The 26,209-nt window shown below is 34.9% G+C and overlaps 1 protein-coding gene across 1 annotated transcript in view; it reads left to right on the top strand.

Moving 5' to 3' along the window:
- Nucleotides 1-25,494, top strand: part of LOC102042383 (sodium channel protein type 2 subunit alpha-like) — a 43,485-nt gene extending 17,991 nt beyond the window's left edge. Inside the window, 12 exon segments of the mRNA XM_031056058.1 lie at nucleotides 1-87; nucleotides 1,905-2,354; nucleotides 8,748-8,865; nucleotides 10,727-10,881; nucleotides 12,028-12,201; nucleotides 15,245-15,367; nucleotides 15,628-15,909; nucleotides 17,392-17,445; nucleotides 18,246-18,383; nucleotides 20,971-21,075; nucleotides 21,469-21,739; nucleotides 21,924-25,494. The exon segment at nucleotides 1-87 is cut by the window's left edge and continues 22 nt beyond it. Of these exon segments, the coding sequence (XP_030911918.1) occupies nucleotides 1-87; nucleotides 1,905-2,354; nucleotides 8,748-8,865; nucleotides 10,727-10,881; nucleotides 12,028-12,201; nucleotides 15,245-15,367; nucleotides 15,628-15,909; nucleotides 17,392-17,445; nucleotides 18,246-18,383; nucleotides 20,971-21,075; nucleotides 21,469-21,739; nucleotides 21,924-23,107 (3,141 nt within the window). The 3' untranslated portion in view covers nucleotides 23,108-25,494.
- The last annotated feature ends 715 nt before the right edge of the window (nucleotides 25,495-26,209 follow it).

Below are 26,209 nucleotides of genomic sequence, written 5' to 3'. Positions count from 1 at the left end.
GAAACCATGTGGGACTGCATGGAGGTTTCTGGCCAAGCCATGTGCCTTATTGTTTTCATGATGGTCATGGTGATTGGAAACCTAGTGGTATGTAGTCAAAATAATTTTACAATTCATTTAGAATATGAAAGGTAAGAGAACCAGTAATTAATTATAAAAGTATTATTAAATGTGATTTTTAAATATGATTTTATTGTCTGGATTTGTTATGAGTATGGGTTTTGAAATGGAGTTTTCTGCTTCTTAGATTTCTGATCCTATCTAGAGTCCTCGGCTTGGAGGATGACCCCCCCCCGGGTCCAGAGTGTAGTTCAGAGGATGTGGATGAGAGTGTGCAGCTCCAGGTGCTCAGGGTGTTGTGGGCCACTCCTGCTTACCTAGAGAGGGAGAGAAGAGCAAGGGCACCCTCAATGTTGGACATCCAGAGTGGAAGTTTCCTATTTGCAGAAGAGGATATAGCAGGGCCTTTTCTCCCTAACCCATTTAGTCCTTGCTTCCAATCACACTTAGGCAGGTTATTAGGCCTTTTTGTAAATCTTTTTCTGATCTCTCCTGTCTAAATGGCTGCTATTGCATTCTTACGACTCTGAAGTATATGGCATTTTGAGACCTGCTTGCTGCACCAACCAGCATTTTACACAAATGGAGTAACGAAACTTGAATTAGAAGGAAAGTTGTTATGCAGGAAAAATCCCAGCTTCAATTACTTCAGGTTTTCTTTTGCTTCTTCACTTTTTTCCTTGCTATTTCATAAGTGCTTTCTACAGATATTTTTAACATGGCCTGTATTATATCTGTATTTTTCTTTTTCAGAGGAAAGCATCAGATTGGCACTAGTTTACATAAATTTCTCTTTTTAAATGTTTTATTTTATTTTTTAGCTCACCAGTATTTAAGACATTATTTGCTCTGCCTATTGCTCCACTTTTCTCATTCCCTCTGTTATTAAACATCTCTGCTTTAAATTATTTTCTGTAGCAGAAGAGATTTTAAATTAGCCATCCTATGTGTATTCTTTAAGAATAAAATTTCTGAGGAGTCAGGTAAGTATCTTTAAGCCAGCCCTGCTTCTAGTTGCACAGCCACTTGCTTCAGGATTTTCTATAAATCTATTGTCTTATAATGAAGAGAACCGTGAAGTTGTTTGATTAAACTCCATAAGTAGTTTTCTATACCAGAAAATGGAATTTTGTGAAATGAAGTATCCGCCTATGTGAATATTTCCACAGTGTTTACTATATTGATTTTATTCCATAGCTCTGAGAAAACTTCTTACCTGAGCACACATCCCTGCTGTATGTTCATGGCTGTTTTATCCATTTGTCTTTATGTATTCCTAAAATATTCTTTTATGTTGCATTCCAAGCTGATGGGAGAGCTGATTTGAAGATTTTAAGAACTGGTACTCTGCTGCTTTGGCATTTGAGTTCCTGGTAACCTCTGGGCTTTTGTAACTGATGTGTGTTCTATGTTTTCTCTTGCTGTGGGAAAAGGATGACTTGGGGATTAAAAGACAGGGTACATTCCTCATTTTTTAAGTCGCATACAAAAAAAATTATTTGTGTGAGTTTGGACCAGCACATAGAAGATGTGTTTTCTGCACAGATCAGAGTGCTGTAATTTGCCAGAAAGGTAAACATGTTCAGACAGTACCAAAGAATCATTAATTTCTGACCTTCTACAAACATAAGCAATGTAAAGCCACAAAATCCCCTCTGTTGTGGTATACAGAAGATATTGTACTTAAATTGCATTTGCATTTTATTTACTGTGTGTTTTCAGAATCGTTACTGTAGATGAAAACACAAAGCCTGTGTTCATAATGTGTTCATAACAAGCATGTGGATGAAAATTGGGAAAAATCAGCTCTGTTGTCTTTGCTTTTTTTTTTTAATTTTAATTAGGTATTGAATCTTTTTCTGGCCTTGCTGCTGAGTTCATTTAGTTCAGACAACCTCGCTGCTACAGACGATGATAATGAAATGAACAACTTGCAGATTGCTGTTGCAAGGATTCAGAAGGGAATAGATTATGTGAAGAAAAAAGCAGGTGAATGTATCCGAAGGTCTTGTTTGGGAAAACAAGCTGCTGTAAATCAAAGAACAGCAACAGATCAGTTGAATGATGAGAGAAACCCTTGCATTTCCAACTGTACTGCCGCTGAACTAAGGAAAGATACAAATTATGGCAAAACTGAAAATGGAATGGCCACTGTTATAGGTGACAATGATTATACATTCATAAACAACCCAAGCCTTACTGTTACGGTACCAATAGCTGTTGGAGAGTCTGACTTTGAACGTCTGAATACAGAAGAGTTTAGCAGTGACTCAGATTTGGATGAAAGCAAGGAGGTAAAGTTTAAAAATTTTATGTTTTAGACGAATGAATTATACTAACTGTATTGTTTCATAGTGCAATTCTTCTTGCTTAGAAATGCAAAGCAATTGTAACTCAAGATTCTTGGACTGTACAGAGTGAGTAATCTGAAGTGGGAAAGTGCAGTCCGAGAGAGTAGGAAATCCTGATAGAACTGTATAAATTTATGTGAACCCATTTATAAAGATGTTTGAAAAGCCAACTACCAAACTGTTAGTTGAATAGAGAAATTAGTATTTATGTACAGAATAGACAGTGTCAAAAGACTGGGGTTTTTTATAATTGAAATGTTTCTGTGAGCTAAATGTAAGTAAACTGCTATTTAAAAATATTAGGGAAGATAATAATAAAGAATATTAATACTCTTAAAGGAAAATCAGCTTAACAGGATAAACTTAACAGAGGTACTGACTCAGGCTGATGAGAGCAGTAGCAACAGTTTTCATGTTCTGAAATCAAAATAATGGGGGAAAGCCAAGGGAGCAATGTTTGTATTATAATGTGAATGTATCAACTAAAAACTCAAGAAAAAAACCAGAATTACTGAATGAAAAAATATTATTTTCTTTTTTTTGGGGGGAGTTTTAAACCATTTCTAAGACAACTTCCTGATTTTAAACTGGGTCATCTCTAGGACCGTAGTCGTTTGTTAGCAGCTTCAGTCTGAGGGGAAAAGCAAAATCATGGGTTTCGGCAGGATTTTGAAAGACACTAAAAATTCAGATTGCAATCTGTGGCTCGAGCAGACTGTGTCTGGTATCACCATCTCTGGCACCTGAAGACACGTGGACATCAATAGAATATCATCGCTTGTGCAGACAGCTGTACTCCAGTCTGGATTGCTTTGTCTGCATTGTGTTGGCTTTTGGGATTGTTTTGTTTTGTTTTGTTTTGTTTTGGGGTTTTTTTTTTGTTTTGTTTTGGTTTTTTTTTTTTGTGTGTGGTTGGTTTTTGGGCATTCATTTGATGAGTCTGAGAGATTTTTGATTGGTTGTGGGCTTTTTAGGTTTTCAGGTGTTTTGTTTTGAACGGGCAGTTAATTTGGCTGTATTACTTCCAATGTTTAGAAAATAATTTCATTCCTGGGAAATGTAGTGAAATTAAATTTAGAAAGTTGTAACAAAGTATTCTTTAGGTGTTTCTTTTATTGAAGAGTACAGTGTTCAGTAGTATTACACTTATTTTTGCTGTTTCAGTAGCTTGTTTCCTGATCCCTGATTTGTTCCATCTACTTTTTCGAGATTGTGTTACTGCAGATGTTACATTGACCACTCAGTTGAGAAGACTGTAGATTAGTAAGAGGCTTCTTTATAGCAAAGCATGAGTATTATTACCCATTTAAAACAGAAATTACTCTATGTAATGAAGCTATAATATTTGCTGAATCACTATTGCAACTTTTACATATTATTATCTGACTGAAGGATATTGGATTTCTTAGTGTTTTAATAAAACTTGGGTTTTGTGGAAGGAATATTTAATAAATCTGGGTAATTTAACTTTAAATCTACCACTTGCCTGGAAATTAGCCTTCAGTTGAAGACACCTATTTCTTCAGTATTTTATATTAGAATTGAGTAACAAATTCTGTGCCTTCTTACCTCTGATATTCAAAATGATACAAGCACTAGCCGTTTATAGCATACTGTATCCAGTATCAGTTTTCACTTCCTCAGATTTGGAAAACTGGCTGAGAATTGGCAACCACAGGAGATAGATAAACTAAAAAAACACCCCTTATTTGTGTACACTTGTTCATAGTCAGTAGGGAAATGGTCTTTCATCTTGTAGATTAGTTCAGCTTTTTCTTTCAGACTTCCCCTTTAAATGGAGCAGTTTGTGTTGGAGTTGTTACATAGCTACATTCTCGGATGAATCCTTGAGAAGCCATTGGTAAGAAGTGAGATCAGATTTATACCAGAAGACAAATTGAGGAACTTACAGGTTGATTGCTCAGCATGAGGTTTTGTTTTTCATTGCTATGTCTGCTACAGTCCATAATGCACCTTGAACTGTTTGAAATTTTTTTAAAAATCATTCAGTTAAATATTTAAAGATGCTGGGGAAATTATCTTATGCAGAAGTTTCCATTTTTAACATGGTATGATTTACTTTTTGTTTTGCCTGCAGCTCTTTTCTGAAAGAGAGGACCTAGATGTATCCTAATTAGCATCTAGTGAAGACCAGGAATAACCTTGAAAATGAAATGCAAGGAGAAATATGTTTCTGTTGTTTTAAATGTCTAGTTACTACCACTTAAAGGATACCTAAAGCTGAAATAGTGTGGGTGCATCTGTATTTCTTTTTTGTTTGGGCCTTTATTTTTTTTCCTGGAGGAGGAAGATTTGAGGGTGAAAGGATTTTTGGTGGTGGTTTGGCTTGTTGTTTGTTGGGTGTTATTTATGTTCAGGCCCAAGTCCAGTTTCCATCTATGAGCTTCGGATGTTCTGCTAATCTTACCTCTTCCATTATATATTTGGATATGCCTAAAGCTCTAATCCACACCTAAAAATATTATGTTTGCAAATGTGTGACATATTTTAAGTAAGTAGGAATCCACAATTCTGTTTCCAGTACTCAAACAACCTCAAGGGTACCATATTTTAATTTCATTGCGTGCCATTCTCTCACAGGAGTAAAATCAAGCTGGATCAGTCAAGACTGGTGCTTTTAAACCAGGCAGAGCAGCGTGTCAGCATGTTTTCACAGGTTACCTAAACAAATCATACATATTTGATCACTTCTGAGATTGATTGGCCTGCATGCTACTCAGCTCCAGTATCTTTTTCCCCATATGTTGCAATGTAGTGGGAACATGTGCAGCACTCTGTAAGCTGAGTCCCGTGACTCACATCACAGCATGACCGAGGGCAACACCCACACCTTCTTCTCTCCTTGTTACATCTTTGGTATTTTCTGTACTATATCCGTGGCATAACATGCATGCTTTGTAAGTTTTATTCTTGTTAACTGAATGATTAAGCATCAGCACTTTTCAAGATCAAAAGAGGTTAACAACCTATGATTTTATGACAATGGGAAGGTTGTCCTCACTTGATGTTTTCTGTTCATCTGTTGTACTATGTTTTTAGCTGTCATGTAATTATGAACATTTTCTGATCACATTCATTTGACCAATGCCTCTGTAATATTACATATATACAGTTACTTGTATGCTAGAATGTTAATATCTTTTATATAAATTGCTTTGTGTTTGTTCACAATGTTTTTGTAATTCACATTTCAGTTTTCTCATGTACGAGAAGCTAAAATATAAGATGAAAGATACACTCCTAGGAACAATCAAATGTATTTTTTTATACATATGCATACTTCCCTTGAATATGGGTGTAATGTTGTAGTTATATTCTAGTCATGAAGTTGATATATGTCTGCAAGGTTGGAATGTAGGGAATCATTTATTTAAGTTTTATTCTTCAGCATAAATGATTTTTTCTTTGTGAACATAATCCAGTTGCTTTATTTTTATCAAGACAATCATAAAAAATTAATCAAAATTTCTATGCAGGTGTCTAAATAAATCTGGATGGTTTAAAACTATATTTATAAGGATGTTCAAACGAGAAAGAAATATAAAATAGGAAAACTCAGGATGAGGATCAAATTAAGACAATTTTTAGAAAGACAAAATAGGAATTACTACACTCCCAAACCTCTAAATTCAGAAACTCTAGAACCATAAAACTTACAAAGTTTTTTATTCCGCTTAATCGTACCAAGCTATCCATTTCTTATTCCTGATGATTTCTTCTCTGTAGTTTGACAGTTCTGCTCTTTACCATTGAGATAATCCATTTGAAAATACAGCTTCTAGTTGTGTGGAAATGTTGTGGAATCATTATATTCCATCTATTCTTTTGCACTGTATTACATATTGGAAGTATTTAGGTCTCTCTTCTGTGTACAAGGGGGCACTAAACTGTTCAGATGGAATGGAAAAATATCTTTCTAGGGATTTTTTGAAGCTATTTTCAAAAATGCACTTCAGTAGGGAAGAGTGGAATCATAATATCCCATCCTACTGGTCCCAGGTATTAGGGGATGAGTCTTATTTGATGGATGTTGATTATGTGACACTGCTCCTAACTCAAGCTTCTGCTTACATGAGTCTGGACCAGTGTAGAGCAGCATGGAAACCAGTAAACTGGGAGCTTCCAGTCATTTGACTGAAAAATACACAAATCTTTTTCATTTAGATATCACTTTGTCTTACTTACCCTTCCCTGCATAATAAGGCAATGCTTTTTTCTTATAGATAAGTGTGGCAATTTTTTCTAAGTTAATCCATTCAATCCAGTGTTTAGTGTACATCTAATGTGGCCTTCTTACCTCTGTTTAGTAAACTGAACAGCAGCTAAGGGCCTTGGAAGTTGAAGGAGGAACATTTCTGTCTTTGCTAAAAGTTCTCTTCCTGGAGTTATTCCCCAGATCAGTTAGACTTCTACAAAGACTTCTGTTGTAAATAGCAAATAAACTAGACTTCTAATTTTTAATTAGAGGGAGAAACTCTTCTATGCACATTGATTTTTATGATCACTTTTTGGTGTTGTTGTTGCTGTTGTTGTTTAATACCTGCATCTTAGTGAAAAGTATGAGCCCCTCACATAAAAAAGAGAACTAATGTTTAATTAAATCTGTAACTCTTCAACCAGTAGGATTATACTTTACACCATCTGTAGAAGAGGAGACCAGACTACCTGGTTTATATCAAAATAGTTCACAGAATCTCTAGTTTTATTTCTAGAGTAAAGAAAATTGCCTTTTGTAATTAAAAATAAATTTTAAAAAGCTCTAACCTCTGATTCCTCTACCATGAGTTATATGAAATACATAACTTCATGTTCTAAACATATTGATTCTTTTCAGTTACTTTTTTGTTTGTGGTTGTTCATCTTTTATATTTTCATTTGAATTAATGTCATCTGCTAAGCTTACAGTTCAAATTACTTCACATTGCTTTCATTTTTTATTAATAATGTGACAAAAAAGTTCTTTATTCTTAAAAAGTATATATTTTAAAAGTAATAATCTGACTTAATTGTTTTAGTTTACTTGCCACCACTGCAACATTTTGCATTATATATTCTATGTCATGGAATGATGAAAGCAGCATAATATTAGAATTGTGGAGGGCATATTGTGCTATCCCTGGGTTCAGTAGAGGCAATGTTTGGTGTGAATATTGCTGGTTTGAAATTATGTTGCTGAAAAAGAAAATACATTTTTACAGTAAACATAAGTAATATGGGGATTCTATTCCAGGTAATCAGTTTGTAAAGTAATAGGAAAGTAGGCAATATAAAAAAAAAAATTTAATTTAAGTTAATGAAGAATAGTGTGTTACTTATTGTTATCATATTGTCTGTATTCTTTCACAAACATAAAAAATTATTTATTGCCAAAAATAATCATGTCCTTTCACATTTAACAATTGAGATGTAAATACAACTTGATTGGATAGTAACTTGTCTGCATTTATCTCTTGGATATCTCTTAATCATAAAAATATAGCTAAATTAGTGAAAGTGGTGTTGATTTAGCAAAACTGAGGTTGTTTTATAAAGTGTGCTTACATCATTCCCTACAGACATTTACTTGTGTGACTTCATTACAGATGTTTTATACTTCTTGATGGTAACATTGTAAAATGTCAGAGAATGCTGTGACTAAAACTACTCTGATTTAGTTTGGTACTCATACTTAAGTGTACAGGACACCACATATTCCCTTAAAATCTCCACATCTGCAGTACACAGGCAGATTACAAAATAATATATTAAGGCTTATTCTCGTCTTGGAATGGGGCTGGGGTTTTGTGTGTGTATGTTTGTTTTTATGTTTGGGGATCATTTTAATAATATGACTTACTGAATTATAATATTAATTATTAAAAAAACCCAGAAAAAAGCCAAACTTATTTCTGGGTGTTGACTGTACAGGTATGTGTACCAGAGTAATGGGTAGTTTCAGAATGCACAATGTACTACATATGTGCATTGGCAAAAAAGAATGCAAATTAATGCCAGTTGAAATGTATAAGAAAGTAATAGTAGAAAGCAAAAGAAATAGAATATGTATCAGCAAATCAACTTGGTAACCGTTAATGTTCTAGAAATTCTGAAATTCCATGAAGGATTCCATGATATGCTGTACAATCTCTAGATAGAAAGTGGCAATTTATGCACATTTCAACAGCATTGACTGCTACGTGTGGATGTTTTTTTGTATTTCTGGTGAAAAACATTGTTCTTCTTATTATCGGCACATGGTGTTGCATGCTTGGTTAATTACACTTCTAAAAATATCAATATTAATAAAGTAAACATATAACTTAATTTTATTTTCAGAAGCTAGATTTTTCCAGCTCATCAGAAGGAAGTACAGTTAATTTAACTGTCTTTGGAGAAGAAAAAAGTGAAACTGAACCAGAAAAAGCATCAGAACTACAAGCATGCTTTACAGAAGGTATGGAAATAAAATTTGGGCCTAGCAATTACATTTTGCTTGTTTGCAACAAACATTGGCTGTTCAAGGAAGCTATTTGCTACAGCAGTCCTGGGATCCTAATTCATCAAGTCTGATTAGTTTTGCCTGTTGTAGATAGCAATACTGACATCTACGAAGTACTGTTTGTTAAAGCAAAGTTCAATATGTAGTCATTTCTAATATTTTAAAATAATCGCTAGGCACAATTCTACAAACTTATTCTCAGCAGACAGTAATTCTGTTGATTTAAATTACTTTGTCAGTAGTGAAATCTGCAAGATCAAACCCTACACTAGGCTCAATTTACTAAGAAATTTAAAATGAAATCATGTGATTGATCACTTCCTAATGCACCATCATTCAATGGAGAGTTTGACTCAAACAATAAACTTATTTTGTTGAGATGGCACCATTAATGGGGAGAGAGGATGTATAAATATACTGTGGGTTAAAACAGGTGGATGAGATCCTGTGTATCTATTTAAGTAAAAAAGTCAGAACAGCATACTTGCAGGTCCTTAAATATTTTGATTTATTTTAGTTCTGAATAGCTGCATCTTGTAGGGGACTACTGAAATTTACTATGTAGGAAAGAATTTCTGGGTTTTTTTTTGATATTATGGATCTTAATTTCCTTTTAAATCATGAGTAAAATAATTCAGAACAAAATATGGTCCAGGATTAACTCCCCTATCCTGTTCATGCTTTTTGGTTTACTGTTTTGCAGACATCTTTGATATTAGGCTAGGACTTTTGTCCTTTGAAGTATTATTTTACTCGTCTTTATATACCGGAATTGTTAGTCAGTGTGGGGATGAATTGACTATATGAAGTTCTTAATTAAAAAAAAATCCAACCAAAAAATGTACCTTTCTCAAATAATTTGACAATATATTAAAATTCTTCCTTATCCTTGTTTTATGTGATACCGACTCATTCTTGGACATAAGATTTATTTTTTTATAATATAAGCGTGTTGAGTGGTTGAAGGTAAGGTAGTTCATGTTCTTCGCAGTGATAGCTGTTTTAGCTGAGATGATGAAATACAGTGTAACTTATTTGTAACATATGAACTTAGTGACAGTTAACAGGAAAACCAGAATGCCTTTCAGATCTGTTAAAGTCATGTCAACATGGTTTTGTTTCTGTGTGATTAATAATTTTTAAAGAATTAAGGAGGCTACTCTTGGCTAGGCAGTTACTGAGATTAATTACTAACAGTGCCTTGAGGCCCCATGATAAAGTTGGGAGCTCTCCAATGTGAGGCAAATTTCTGTGGACAGTTGCCACAAATCTGTATCACATTGGAAAAGCTCTCATTTTCTCCTGTTAAAACATTTGCTATGTAAAGAGTTATCCTTCATGAGCCCATGGAGCATCAGTTGTTCCTCAGCATTGTGAGAAATAGTATTAATGCCTGATCTATTTGAACCTTTTCTAAAAGGCAACAGCTCTTTTAAAAGAAGAAGCTTCTGTATTCTTGAACAAGTTCATGTGGAAGTTGCTATGTATGATTGTTGTTTCTACTCCCTGACAATTTGCATATATTCTTTAATTATCTGTATATAAACTGAATAATAAAAATTTTTAAATGTGTTTGTAAATGAAAATTAGTTCCATTAGATGACTGTCCTTTACTATAAACTTGATGTAGCATCAGAGTAGAGGAAAAATTGTGTACACTCAAGTTAAAACAAAGTATAACATTGAAAAAATAATTGGGATAAGTAGCATGAAGTAACTTGAACTTTGTGAAACAGAAGCTAGCTAAGAATAATTTTATTTTTCAGGATAATGAAAATTTTACCATATAACAGTTTCTTAATGTTTGTGCTATTAGGCTGCGTACGGAAGTTTAAATGCTGTAAAGGCAGTACAGAGAGCACAAGAGGAAGAATCTGGTGGAATCTTCGGAAAACCTGTTACAGCATAGTAGAGCACAACTGGTTTGAATCATTCATTGTCTTCATGATTCTTCTCAGCAGTGGTGCTCTGGTAAGTAGAGCTTGCAGCCATAGAAATAGTATGTATAAAAACGTTTTATCGAAGTGTAGTATTATACCACCTGTTTTCCTTAAGAATCAAACACGAAGTTGCCTTTGAAGAGAACTTATTCCCAGAATATTTTGGGTATTACATTTAATTTAGATTACGTTAAAATTTTGATGACTGCTAGGTGATGTATATGTTTATGAAAAGGATTATGCTAAAAAGTCTTATTTAAGAAATTACAAAAATCATGAAAAGGGAAATGTATGCATGAAAAAATTGTTCTACTTAAACTGAAAATTGTCCCCCAAAGGAGATACTGAAGTCATCATGTTCTTAGTTAATTTTTTGCTACAGTTTTAGTTGCAATATTTCTGGACTGTTACATAGGAATTCTTGAATTTCTTTTTACTATTTTTAGGGACATTTAGTGCTTCACATATTTGGTTTTATTTTGGTTGTTAATTGACACAGGATTTGTTATATATTGTCTTGGTCTCTGCTCCAGCACCTAGAGCACCAGGTACTTTCCTTCCTTCTTAGCTGACCTTGGTGTTTCCAGGGTAGTTTCTCTCACTTTTTCTTTCAGTGCTCATACTGCCATGCAGTGCTTTGCCCTTTCTTAAACATGTTTTCCCAGAGGCACCATCAGCTTCATTGTTGTTCTCCGCTGTTTCGTGTGTGGGAGCAATGGTGGAGCTGGCACAAAGCAGTCCCCTGGCCTCTTCTCACAGTGGCCGCATCTACAGCCTCCCACTACTAAAACCTTGCCATCAGCACCTAACACAGGAATTCACTAGAGATCATCAACATAATATCTGGTCTCTTGTTAATTGAAGTTGATGTAATAATGAGAGTGGCTTCTGACAAACCTGGCTGGGCTTTTCAGGATGAAAAATTATAATTCTGTGTTGAGTATTATTGAAATTTCTAAAAATCTTTTGGGCAACCTCTGACTTTTTATTGTAATTCCATTTTCAGACAACAATAAAATCTAAAACTCAGAATGTAATTGTAATTTCTGTTATTTTGGTTTTTCAAGGTAAAACCTTGGAAAGTGATGTACTTTGCTGTTTTCATTTAGTTCTGACTTAATTTGTAATTTTCAAAGGCTTTTCAATATCTGACTTATATGTTACCCATTCTTTACAGGCTTTTGAAGATATATATATTGAACAGCGCAAGACTGTAAGAGTTCTGCTGGACTATGCTGATAAAATCTTTACTTATATCTTTATTCTGGAAATGGTGCTAAAATGGGTGGCGTATGGTTTTCAGACTTACTTCACTAATGCTTGGTGCTGGCTGGACTTCCTGATTGTCGATGTAGGTACTATCCTTTCTAAGTAGTGTTTCTGTTGTTCAGGCAGGTTGTTTTATGTAACTTTAATCTGATAGGGATACATGCAGTGAATAATATAAATTTTGTTTAAAGGAATGGAAAATTACATTCTGGTGAATAAGATCCTGCTGCAATTATCCAGTATGTAACTAAGTCTGCCTTTGTGCTGTCATTGGCACCATGTGTTCTGTGTTTTACTGTGCAGAGTCCCAGCTGGTGAGGGAGCACTATTTACAGATTTGACTTCAGTCTGCTGGATGTGGCAGCAGAGAGCAAGGACACAGACACAGGAAGGGAAATTTAAGTGAGCACTTGGGGTAGGGCGTTTGATCCCGGGCTTAATGGGGCACTGACAAAGAACTGCAGGGGAGAATTGTTTTTCACTAATAACATTAAAAACTAGTGTTGACATTGCACTCCAGAGAAACTAAATTAGTGACATGACATGTTCATTTAAAGGAGTTCTTTCTTTTTGTGAAGATGTTGGCCTAGAAATTCAACAAGTGGACAAAAGGAAACTCTATTGACTGAATGGTACCTGGAATCTAGGACAGAAATTTCATCCTCTATCAGTAGAATTGAAACTTACCTAATGTTTTTTTAAGTAGGTTTTTTAGAAGGAAAGGCACAAGTGGCGTTTGTTATTTGTCTTCCTCATTTAACTGTACTTCTTTTTCCAGTGGAAACCCATTCTTAGCAAATGGACTAACTCAGTGACTTGAGAAAATATGCGATATGTTTTTTCTGGGATATGCAGTTTCCTGCTTTTTATTTTCTTGGCCTCTCTATTTCTTCTGTTGTGAACTCCCGATTAATACTTACACCAAGAATAAGGTCAACATATTCCCAAAAAATATGTACTGACCTGTAAGAAACTTAGCAAGTATAAAGGCCCTCCCCTAAGACTAAATTTTGCAAAACAAGATAACCTTAGTACATGGAAGGAAAAAAAGTTAGGACTGTCTTTGAGTGAGGCTGAATATATAATTTTTGTATATTTGCTTTCTCTGTGGATGCTGTAGCATTCTGATTTTTCTTTATTATAACTTAAGTGAAAAATTATGAAAATTTTATGATTAATGGGAAATCAGCAGCAATCATCTAGATAGATTCTGTCACCTTTGCATAAAATTGTTGATGCCATGTTTTAGACTCTTTCATATTATGAATAACCAGAAGTATGTTTCCAGAAGCTTGTGATACATAAATTTTGAGGGTTTTTTTCCATTACAATGGTCATTGGTAAAAAAGAAAGAAAAGTAAACATAAATAAATAAATCTATTACTATTTAAGGAGTATTCATATTTGGTGTCTCTGTATTGGGAAATGTTGATCTTGAATTCAGTTTTAAGATCAATTCTGATTAGGCATACCATGGATCCATGTGGATAGGTATAGGCTCTTCATTTTTTCAGCAATCTCAGTGCTTTCATGTAGCCATCTTAATCTTTTGTTTAGAGTGTCTGCATTTTGTGGTCCTACAGCAGCAGATTATATAACAATTCATGTTGGGAGGCACCATCAGAGGTTTTTAGTTAGCTCTAACCTCAAGGTTAGATTAGACAGCTCAGGCTGATGCTCTTAAATGAAGAATGCCTTACTTAGCAATGTCATTTCCAGTGTTTGGCCTCCTATATTGTAAACCCACTCCTTCCACCCCTAAAGTCATGGTGGTCTGCTTAGCTTTTTCTGACATTATTGCTAGACTTGCTATTATTTTCAGCCACTAACAAGGAATTTTAATTCTTTCTCTTCCTACTGGTTTAGCATGCAGGTGCTGCCCTCAACTGCTTAAATAGATTTTAGTTTTATCTTTCTGTCCTATGCCTTTATCCAGCTAAACATTGAACAAATTTGCCATGCCAGTACCAGTCGAGTTATCACCGTGAGACATTTTACAGAATCTTTTCAGGCAAATTGTTCTGTACCTAGCAGTCTAGGCTCTCCAACTGTTCCCTGTTTGGGAAAGAACTTATGGTATACAGACAGAAGTTCTTACCCATTGTGATGTTTACAGGTATTATTATTATTATACAAAATAATTATTATTATTATACAGTTATTATTATTACACAGTTATTATACAGAAACAAGTAATTAGCCCTGAAACAAAAAAAATTGTCATTTTGCTCTGCTTTTCATGTGCAATTACAAATGGTATCACACAGAAGAGCAAAAATGGGATTGTATAGTAATTGGCAGCTTGCTTGAGCTACCCTTAGAGGAAAGAAATCTGCAGAAGACTTCCTTGTGTAAACACAACAGGAGATAGCTGTCTGGAGTGGGAGGTTCAGTTAGGACACAAGTCATTGACTTTCACTGGAAAACAGCTGGAAAATCAACTTTTGAGCTGTTAATCCAGCTGTACTGAAGGTTTCAAAATTCTTGTGAATTAAACCTTTTCTTTCACAAAAGTAGGCACATTAATTGTCCAAAATACAAGCAATTTCTAAAATCCAAATATTTTTCCAGCTTATGATAACAATGTACTTTTGTGCAATTATACTATTTGATAGTTACAAAAACAGAAAGTTGAAATGAAGCTGAGGTTGGGATTCTATCTCATGTGCATCATTACAGGATGCTTTGTAATATTGCCCCCTTTTTTTTTTGCAACACGCCTTTTGAATTTTCTAATTTTCTAATGTTGTATTTAGGATTTCTATATATGTAGCAGCCAGTTTATAGCTGGTATCACAGGCTGTCCAAACCACAATCAAACACATGGAGGGTGAGGAAATTACTTTTTTAAAAAATAAAAATGTACATATGCACATATCCATAGATAGTATTATGGATTAATGTATGTTTTTGTTCAAAATGTTCTAAAATTTACATGCAATATTACACTATTTTTTTTCTTTATTTTCTTTTTCTTTTTTTACTTTTTCAATTTATTTTCACTGAAAGATTGGGAAACTTGTGAATTTTTTTTCCCAATATTCAGATCAAAATTTTACCCCTCAAGGTATTTCTATTTTGAAGCTACTTAGAAAAGTACTTTTGTTTTGTTTTGTTTCCTCTAGGTCTCATTGGTTAGCTTAGTAGCTACTGCCCTTGGTTTCTCAGAATTTGGTGCAATTAAATCTCTCCGAACATTAAGAGCTTTGAGACCTCTAAGAGCTTTGTCACGCTTTGAAGGCATGAGGGTAAGGAAAAAAAAAGGAAATTATGGGTAAATCTAATCCCTAAAAATATGCCAAATTATAAAAGCATGGAATAATACTAATTTAATGTCTATCAGTAAGGCCAACAGTAGCATGTTTGGTTATATGACATGCATTACTACTTTTCTATTTGCATTACTTCAGTGTAATGTAATGCTTTACATTAAATCATCTTCTAGATTAAAAAAAAATAATTAACCCTTGTGTTGTTTTTAATTTTTTTTTCTGTGTTTATTGACTAGGTGGTTGTGAATGCTCTTACTGGAGCAATCCCATCCATTATGAACGTACTTCTGGTTTGTCTTACATTCTGGCTAATTTTCAGCATCATGGGAGTAAATTTGTTTGCTGGCAAGTTCTATCACTGTGTTAACACCACAAATAATGAGATGCTCACACCAGAACAAGTCAGTAATAAAAGTATGTGTGAAAATATGAGCAGGGCTGCTGGAGGTGTTCGGTGGAAAAATGTGAAAGTAAACTTCGATAATGTTGCAATTGGTTATCTTTCTCTTCTTCAAGTGGTAAGTGCATAAATTTTCCAGCTTTAGTTTTAGTTGTGGTATCATTTAATTCTATAATTTTCAATGTTATTTTAAAATAAATAAATGGATATGGATTTGACTTTATAATTTTGTTCTATGGAGCTAATTAATGTTGCTTATTGTAAAAATGTGATACATTCTCTGGCCATTTTGGAAGAGGAGGAATATCTAATATTCACCTGATGGATAAAAGGTTTCTTGGCATCCAGCTGCTAATACCTTTTCAAGTGCTATGGAAATACAGTATGTAGATAAAATATCTGATTAAGAACTGCAGCTAGGTTTCCTTTTATTTTCCTTATATCTTAAGGCATATTGACTAATAGTTTTACCATGGTTATCATAGATAGGTTCTAGGACTTATCTGATCTTCAAACAAGAAGAGAGTGTTAGATTTCAAGGCATGAGCTTTTTTTAGAGAAAGTATCTTTAAATTGCAAATAAGACAAGCATATGTTTTATAATTGGGTGCATTTGACAAGCTGCTTCTGGGAAGTTATTTGTACTCGTAAACAATTGGTAATTATTCTGCCTTTAAAAATTTCCAACTAGTAATGTTCAGTAGTTAGTGTTGTGCTAGCAGGCTACCATCTGTTTGCTTCTGGGGGTAACAGTGGCTGTTGCTAAACTGCACTGGGCAATTGCATAAACTACCAGCTTAGAGAGTGGCACTGCTTTTAGTATTTGTAGCATATATTGCACCCACAGTTGACCTGTGTTGCAGTAAACATATCATTCACACCTTTCCTGCCCTCAGAGTAAGTTTGATGAGGACCCTCTAGAAGGATTAAGAATTAGTTGGATGGCTGTGTGGCAAGACCTACAGTCAGTGGCTTATTGTCCAAGAGGAAACCAGTACCAAGTGGTGTCTCTCAGGGATTTGCTCCAGGATCAGTACTATCTGATAGCTCCATCAATGACATCAGTAGTGGAATTGAGTGCACCCTCAGCAGTTGTCAGGTGACACCAGGCTGAGCTTTGTGATAGGCTTAGATGGCACACACTTTAAGGAGCTACTGAGTCCTTGGGCAGCTTCACTCAGTCTCTTCTTGGAGCTCCCTGTTTCCAATGGAGTGACCCACACCATCCCTGTGCAGGGGGACTAGCTGGTCATGCAGGTTCCCTGTATCCTGACATGAGAGACGTGGCTTTACTGGGATGGCGCATAGCACAGTGCCTGTCCTGTTAAGGTAATGCTTTCCAGATGGCAGCCAGCACATCACATTTCCCTGAGAGATAAATCACCGTCTCTCTGGTATGATGATATTGATTGCAACTTATCTCACAGAGAGTTTATATGAATTTCCATGAAGATTAGAATTTATTCAGTGTTTTTTAAGAAGTGGGGGGAGATATTCCGCAGTAATGAACTTCCTGTGAATACTTCAGTTGTAACACACCAGACAGAATGTTCTCAGAACTGGGGCTTTGATAGAAAATATTAACAAATTTTGTTTTTAGGCAACATTTAAAGGATGGATGGAGATTATGTATGCCGCAGTTGATTCTACAAAAGTGAGTGCAATATAAAATCTGCCGTGTAAATATAAAATTTACTGAGGGAAAACAAATCTAAGACTGATGTGAGGCTTCTTGAATGGTAGTTGAAATGATCTAAAATATAAAAAATTAAATGTAAAGTCCTGATGAATTTTCTACAATCTATGCCCACAAAGTGCTTATACTTTTATCAGGTAACAAAAATTATAGCTATAGGCTACATAAATTACTAATAATTTAATAATTCTTCTGTAAAAATCCAAAATAATGAGATCTGTTTTTCTGTTAATTTATGTCTGAGATTGTACAGATGATGAAACTAGTTTTTTCTGTGTCCTCAAAAATAACCCAAATAGTCAAGAGGCATCACTACAAAAGCTAATCCAGAGCTGCAGACTCTGATGATCTCAAAAACCAAATTTGCTAGCTTTTGCCTATTTTTCTTTTAATCTTGATATTTGTTTGCATCTCTCCTTAATCCAGCTCTTGATTTGCATATAATCTGTATGAACTGAATTGCTTTTGAGATCTGCACATTTCTGTCAAATTTAGTAGGGCCTATATGAAATGTCAAATGTCATCAAAGAGAACAGACAAGGGAGAGGGAAGGAATGGCAAGTCCTGCAATGTGTGCAGTTGCAGAAACCTGTATTAAATAGATTTTCAAGTTCAAATATGAGGCAAGTGTAGTGTATGCTCCAAAAGAGTTGGGTTTAGCCCCTGTCCATCTGGATGCAACTTCTCCTCCTGCTCAGGATCTTTGATTTGTCTTAACTGCTATTTGTGATGCTTTGCTGTTTTCCTGTGTTACATAGGCAGAGGAACAGCCCAAGTATGAAGAGAACCTGTACATGTACCTTTACTTTGTGGCCTTTATCGTCTTTGGATCATTTTTCACCCTGAACTTATTCATTGGTGTCATCATAGATAACTTCAACCAACAAAAAAAGAAGATAAGTACCACATGTTTCATTTTCACAATACTTCATTGTTATTGAGCATTCAGTAAATGTATGCAAGGATAAATAACAGTGTCTGAAATTTCTCTTAGTAATAGAAAGAAAAAAAAATCAATCAGATTTTAAGATTTTTGTTTGTTAAAAATAATTAAATAACAGTCTTTTCTTTTTAAGACATCTGGAGTAATTTAAAATTACACTTAGTGTTTTTCTCCACATCCCTGTACAGCCCAATGATATGTTGTCCATCAGAAAATTATGTCTTTGTTTCTCTTAACTTTGCAGTGCTGTGACTAAGCAATGTGAAAGTGCAGATGACTTAAGCAAATAAAAGGCAGGAAAGTAGGAAATATGCAAAACTATAAATTTCAAAATTGATAGTGAGGTAACATTTAGCAGTATTGTGAAGGCCTCCATTACAGAGGCTAACACAATGAATGTTGAAAATACTTCTCTATATTATAAGATTAGAGAGGGTAGGGAAACTGTCTTGAGTTAGTGCATTTGCAAGAAAAAGAAAATGGATGTCATTTGAAAATGTGTAAGTTTTCAACTTAAGCTGTTTCTATTATTTAAATGAACACAGGATTGTGGCAAGAAGTCTAGGGACATGTAAATAGATGAAAATGCAAGCTATAATGGGAAATTAAATTGTACTTGCTATTTAAACCATAAATAATGGCATCTTCATCCTTCAAAATATTTGTACCTTCTTTGGAGTGAACTTCAGGGGCATCCAGTATATATATAGCAGGAAGGTGGATCCATTTCTCATCCTTGGAGAGCAAGACTAAGGTTATATGCATGTTATTGGCATTTTTGGCAGCTGATGTGTAACAAGGTGACTTTACTCAGTAATGAGGTAATTATAAATTTTATTAAGTTCACTTGGCAGACACTGTCCACTGGAATCATCTTGACTCAGAAGGCAGATAAGGGTTCCTGGTAAATGTTTTTTTTGGTAGTATGGTATACACCCCTTGTACATTTTGAGCTGTTGTAAGTCGCCACGAAAGTAAAATACTGGACATGCAATTAGGCTGGGGAAATTATAAAATACTGGACATGCAATTAGGCTGGAGAAATTATATCTATATGGTATTCTTCAGTCTCATCTTGCAAATGAGCAAGCATCTGTCTTTTGAATTTATAGGTGTGTCTGTGTTTGTAGAAATGTGCAGATCACACAGTTCATGGCTACCTAGCAACATTTTTCTTACTATTGTTCTTTTTTAATATCACTGACACTTGGGCATGTTGGGATATGAATAGGAAAAGAGCTCGTGTTGCAGCATACTGTCTCTGTGTAGATAAACTGTCCTTTTCTGTGGTTCCTGTGTGTTATCTTGCCTTGAGGCCTTTTTTCTCCCTGGGGACAGTACACTGAAACAAGGATGGCTTGTTCTCTAATGGTAGCCATTACATCAGTGAGACGGCAGAAGAAATCCCCAACCCCTTCCCACTTTCTTTATGTCTCTCTTCTTTTATTCTTTATTTCCCACTGACTGAAATCTTCCAAAAGTCACAGCATATTTCCACCATAATTATCAAATCAACTTCTTGTTTTTCTTCCAAAACTCTTACACTCCAAGAAGTTAGTTTTACTTGAATATTTGATTTATGAGGAGAGTTTGTTAAAGATGGTCTCTTTTGCCTTCTGAATGTTCATGTCAATATATAGACACAGCTGGGAGTTAAACACCCCTTAATTCAGACTTATCATTACTTTGTCTATAAGATTGACACTACATTTCACAAATTCAGTGGGACAGTTGATTTGGAAATCAACTTACTCTGAAGTTGATTTCCAAATGCCACTCCTTTGATATCATGCATACCTGGAATACAATTACAAACAAGTGCATGAAAGGAATAAAGCAAATTACTTGAAAATATAAATTGTATTTCTGATAAGTGAATATAAATTGTATTTCTGATAAGTGTTCCATGTGTGTATTACACCAGTCTAGAAATCCTTTTATTCAGACAAGAAACCCCAAAGTAAACCCATGCTTCTAATCATTAGGTACAGTGTAGGGGGATGATCAAGCTCCATACACACTGTTCATTTATCATCTGAACTGAGATAGCTATGCTCAAATGGTAAAATGCACATCCTGAAAAGTAAAATCAGTAATTTTTTTCTCTTGGTATGTTTTACCTGAAGGCATATATGCTCACAGTGTATCTTTGTACCTTTGAAATTTTTTTCTTTTTGGTAGATTGATTTACAATGTGGAGTTCATGATGCTAGATTTATTAAGTGTCTATGAAATGCGTATTTTCCAAGTTGGGTTTATTTTTTAAAATTTATTTAATTGAATTAATCAGGTATGTATTTTTTTAATAAGAAATAGATAGAAGTTTTGGGGGTTTTCTTTGCTCCATAATTTCTTTCATTTTTCCTTCAAGATTCATCAGATATTTTAACAGTCTTTGAAATAATTGTTATGTTTTGGTTTTGGTAACAATGTATAAGGATGACTAAAGGGCTTATTTAAACCATGTTCTGCAATGCTGTGAATTAATGGATATGAAGGCTTGTCTGTAATCAGATTTGGGGTTTCTTTTATTAATTTACCTTGGAGGCCAAGACATTTTCATGACAGAAGAGCAAAAGAAATACTACAATGCAATGAAGAAGCTGGGCTCCAAGAAACCACAAAAACCTATACCTCGACCAGTGGTAAGAATAGTGCAATTCTTCTGTCATCTGTATTTGGAGAGAAATCTCAGTGGTACATCAATTATAATAAAATTTCTCCTTTAAAACGGTTTCAGCCTAATTAGTTACCCCTTCATTCTGAATTGAAATGTACACGTGTCTGTTCTGCAGGAAAAACTCTCATATGTGTTATGCCTGAGAAAACAGAGACTCAAAGAATATGAAGAAATATAGGCTTGTTGAGTTTTGAGAGAAAAACTTTGAACTAGCATATAAGTTACTGGACAGTGGTTTACTTAGATTTTTGAGCCTTTTGCTTGGTTGTATATTTTGGGAGAGGAAGAATGAAATGGGAGGGAGGAAACAGATGTTTATTATAAAAATACTATAACCTTTTCTTTTTTCTTCCCTCAGAACAAATTGCAAGGTCTGGTGTTTGATATTGTAACCAAGCAACTATTTGACATCATCATTATGGTTCTAATCTGTCTTAACATGATCACAATGATGATAGAAACAGATGACCAGACTGAACTGATGCAAAATATTTTATATTGGATTAACTTGGTCTTTGTTATCCTTTTCACTGGTGAATGTGTCTTCAAAATATTTTCACTCCGTTATTATTACTTCACCATTGGCTGGAATATTTTTGATTTTGTGGTTGTTATTCTTTCAATAATAGGTAAGAAATTCCTATGTTCAAAATGAAATATAGTTATATGTATATTTAATGCTTTATCTCTATCAAGTTGTGCAAATTAGAAGAGTTACTTAATTTTAATTTCTCTTGATTATTTTACATTTTCTGTGGAAAATGTAATCTGTGCTAAAAACTTACTTTCTTACTTTATTTTTATGTTTCACAGGTATGTTTCTAGCTGACGTGATTGAAAAGCACTTTGTGTCACCCACTTTGTTCAGAGTTGTCCGACTTGCCAGGATCGGTCGAATCCTGCGCCTCATTAAAGGCGCTAAGGGAATCCGCACTCTGCTTTTTGCTTTGATGATGTCTCTTCCTGCTTTGTTCAACATTGGGCTGCTGCTCTTCCTGGTCATGTTCATCTATGCCATATTTGGCATGTCCAACTTTGCCTATGTCAAGAGGGAAGATGGGATTGATGACATGTTCAACTTTGAAACGTTTGGCAACAGCATGATCTGCCTGTTCCAGATCACCACATCCGCTGGCTGGAATAGTTTGCTCAACCCAATTCTAAACAGTGGGGAGCCAGACTGTGACCCCCATAAAGATCACCCGGGGAGCTCTGTGAAAGGTGACTGTGGCAACCCTTCTGTTGGGATTTTCTTCTTTGTCAGCTACATTATCATATCCTTTCTGGTAGTGGTGAACATGTACATTGCTGTGATTTTGGAGAACTTCAGTGTTGCTACTGAAGAAAGTGCTGAACCCTTGGGTGAGGATGACTTTGAGATGTTTTATGAGGTTTGGGAAAAATATGATCCTGGTGCAACACAATTCATAGAATATAGCAAACTCTCTGATTTTGCAGCTTCTCTAGATCCTCCTCTTAATATACCAAAACCAAACACAATTCATCTTATTGCAATGGATCTACCTGTGGTGAGCGGTGACAGAATTCACTGCCTTGACATCTTGTTTGCTTTCACAAAGCGAGTCTTGGGGGAAAGTGGGGAGATGGACACCCTCAGAATACAGATGGAAGATCGGTTTATGGCAGCCAATCCTTCTAAAGCTTCCTATGAACCAATTACAACCACACTGAAACGAAAGCAGGAAGAAGTTTCTGCCACTATCATTCAGCGTGCTTACAGACGTCATCTCCTGAGACAGTCAGTAAAGAAGCTTTCATTTATGTATCAGAAGGATGGGGGTGATCAGCTTATCAAAAAGGGTGTGACTGTTGGTAAGCTGAGTGAAAATTCATCTCCAGAGAAAATGGATATGTCTGCATCCACCACAGCTCCGCCTTCTTATGATAGTGTAACAAAACCAGAAAAAGAAAAATATGAAGATGACAAATCAGAGAAGGAAGACAAAGGAAAGGACAGAAGAGGGAACAAAAAGTAAAAGGCCACTTTTATCCATGATGAATGTTTGCAAGCTTGAAAATATGTTTTTGTCAGTAGCACTCTTACTGGAGGATTATGCCAAAATTATAAATTTTTACATATTTACCCACTACTGCAGACAGTGCCTGTCCAAGACAATGATCCATCACTAGTAAACTCTTGGTGTGTAACAGGGAAACAAACTTGCAGAACAATAGTTTTGATTATCAGCTGTTACTAATTGAGAGGAAACACAAAATTTCTACTTGGAATATAGGAACCCTTAAAGGGTCCTAATAAGCCTGTATTTTTGTGGAGTAAGTGTATCCACTGTGTACATCTCATCTCTTATTTGTGTTCCATGTGTGTCAATTCTTGTTCATGATTTCACTTGCTTTAATAACATACTGCTTTATTAATTCTGCTGTGCTGAGAAAAAGTCTGAATACTCTTTATTTAGATAAACACTAAATGATACTCTTAGGTGCAGGGAAACACAAATGTCAGGAATATGTAATTATGGCATCATAATATGAACATAGTTCTCTTCAAACCACTTCTAAATGCAAAAAGCCAGGATTCCAGATTATCAAACCTGAGGGTGTAGATCAAAGAAGCAGCAAACTATAAAAAAAACCAACAGAGTCCAGATAAAGAATTTGTCAGTAAATCAAACTAGGGAATAATTCTCACAGAAAAGAGGTTGGTAACTTACTCTTTTAAATTTAATGTATTTATATTTATTATCTTTTAGTAGTTTTTAATTTATTGTACTGTCCATTTCAGATACAGTGGTTTAAATAAATGATGCTACATAGACCTCCTGTTTGGAAAATGGTGAAACTATGAAAAAATTGCTTTCATTGTACAAGATAGCTGATAATTCCTCAAACATTCAAACAATTCTTTTCACAGAAAAGCTACAAATGGGAAATTGTGCCTATAATTTTTTTAATGGTATATTTGACCTTGTAGTATCATGAGTAGCTTCCATATTTATTCCAAAGTCTGTTGCTGCGCTTCTTATTTCTCGTGAGTGTATCCCACTTAGGCACATAATCAAAGCTATGAGTATAAGCTGATAGCAGAGTATCTTTGGGGACAAATACTACCTTAATAGGTACCTCAGATTTCATTTTCTCTACTTTGGAAGGATGGATCATAGAAACACAAAGTATGTACATGAGAGAGGTGGTTTTGACACCCTCTTGGCAATTTAGTCAGGTTTCCACTGTAGTGTAACCTTCCATAGAGAGCTGAGATGACCAAAAAGATGTAGTGAAATCAGCTTTGTCCTGCACTGGGGTTTAAATGATTTTTTTTTGCATTCAGGCTGACACTATACATGTAAGTAAAATAACCTCTGTTATTTAATCAGTTGGTTTACACAGTGGTACCTTTTTGAACAAGGAGACAATGACCTAATTACCATATATGTGTCAAATATGTACCCTAGTAAGTCAGCTTACAATATTTCAGTAGATATTATGATATATTCTGTGATATTTCAAATAATTGGAAGCTCTAACTGATGCATGCTTACTGCTATTATCCTACAGCTGTTAAAGTTTAACATGGGAAGAAATGTGAGTGGTAAAAAGAAAAACTGTTTGACAAGACCATCATTCGTCATACCAGTAAGCAATAGTTTGCTGCTGTTAAAGATTTTATTTTGTGTGAGTGTTGTAATCAGAAAATATGCAGAAAGGTAATGGACTATACAGGACAAATAGATGGCTTAAAATATGGGACTAGAAGAAAATTATAACATATATCTATTATTTTTATTTTAAAAACAGTTTTATTTTATAACATTTTTACTCACTATAAGAAATTACACATATTTCCTGTTGTTATTAATATTTATTGCTGTCTGTCTTTGACACTTTACTGTTCAGAAACATAATATACAATGTGTAATTGAAAATTTCTGCTAATTGCTTTAAACAGCTTTTAATAAGGAATAATTTTAAAACAAATGGACAGTACAAATTTCTTTTCTGATCCATAGATAGGTCTTTTTATGTGAAACAAGATAGAAGGTCTTTTTTATGTTACAATCCTGTCTATTGATTTTCAGGGATCTTAGTCACAGGAACATTGCTTTTTCCCCAGAGTTAATCTCACACTGTCTGCTTTGCTTATTGGTGCACACTGCAGTAGAAACACTTTAAATATAATTTGTTATTCAAAAATCTTCCTTCATGAGGATGAATAGTGAACTTGTGCAGTGGACAGTGAAACACTTTGCATTTCTTACAAAAGAACTAGAATATTGATGGGCTTCTGCTTTTATGGAAATTATTTGCTCATAGTGAACTGATGAACTGCATGCAGGAAGTTGTTTTACCAAAAATTACTACGTTGCTAACAAACCAAAAGAATAAAGATAGCCTTTTTATGTAATTATTTTAGTCTTTGTCTTTTATTGTATGAATTTTATAAAGATTAACAAGTAATGTTTGGTAAAATTAAGGGGGAGCCACTTCAGCGGTGAGGTGATTTAGACATCTAGATCGTGTATTGCTTCGTGGCTTAGCTCAGTCTCAACTTGTCACCATCAAGATGAAATGAAAGGCTGATGTTGTCCTGACCAGAGGAGTTTTTCTAGAATTCAGAAAAAAATGCATTTCAACTATGTGTCTTTTTGCTAAATTTTTGAGTGGTCCAGGAAGAGCTGTGGTGGTATTCTCTGTTGGGCAAGTCCAGTGTGGGATGGCTCCACAGCTGCTCCTGCAGACACTGCTCACTCTGGGATAGGGGAGCCAGGATCTGTCACCAGAATAACCCCATGGGGGCATAATAGAGTTGCTTTAATTCCTTTCCCTCTGAAGAAATCCATGCTCGCCTAGAGGAGGGAACAGGAGGTATTAGAGGTTTTAGGGGCCGTGTCACAGCCGTCCTCAGGCAGCAAGGCTCTCAGGCTGGTCCCTGGTGAGAGGTTGCTGCACACAGGTGGCAGGATGAGGGACATGGTGTGTGTGCATTGTGAGGATAGGACCTGGGCATGGGGTGATTAATCCTTTTTTTGTTTGTTTTGGTGGGGTTTTTTGGTTTGGTTTGGTTTTTTTTTTGTGTTCTCATTTCTTTTGTGAAGAGAAGCTACTGTATGCTTGGGCCA

This window comes from Geospiza fortis, unplaced genomic scaffold (genome assembly GCF_000277835.1).
Source record: "Geospiza fortis unplaced genomic scaffold, GeoFor_1.0 scaffold112, whole genome shotgun sequence".
In the NCBI taxonomy this organism is placed as follows: domain Eukaryota; kingdom Metazoa; phylum Chordata; class Aves; order Passeriformes; family Thraupidae; genus Geospiza; species Geospiza fortis.
The sequence above is the reverse complement of the archived record's forward strand: the minus strand, read 5'-3'. Positions and strand labels throughout refer to the sequence as shown.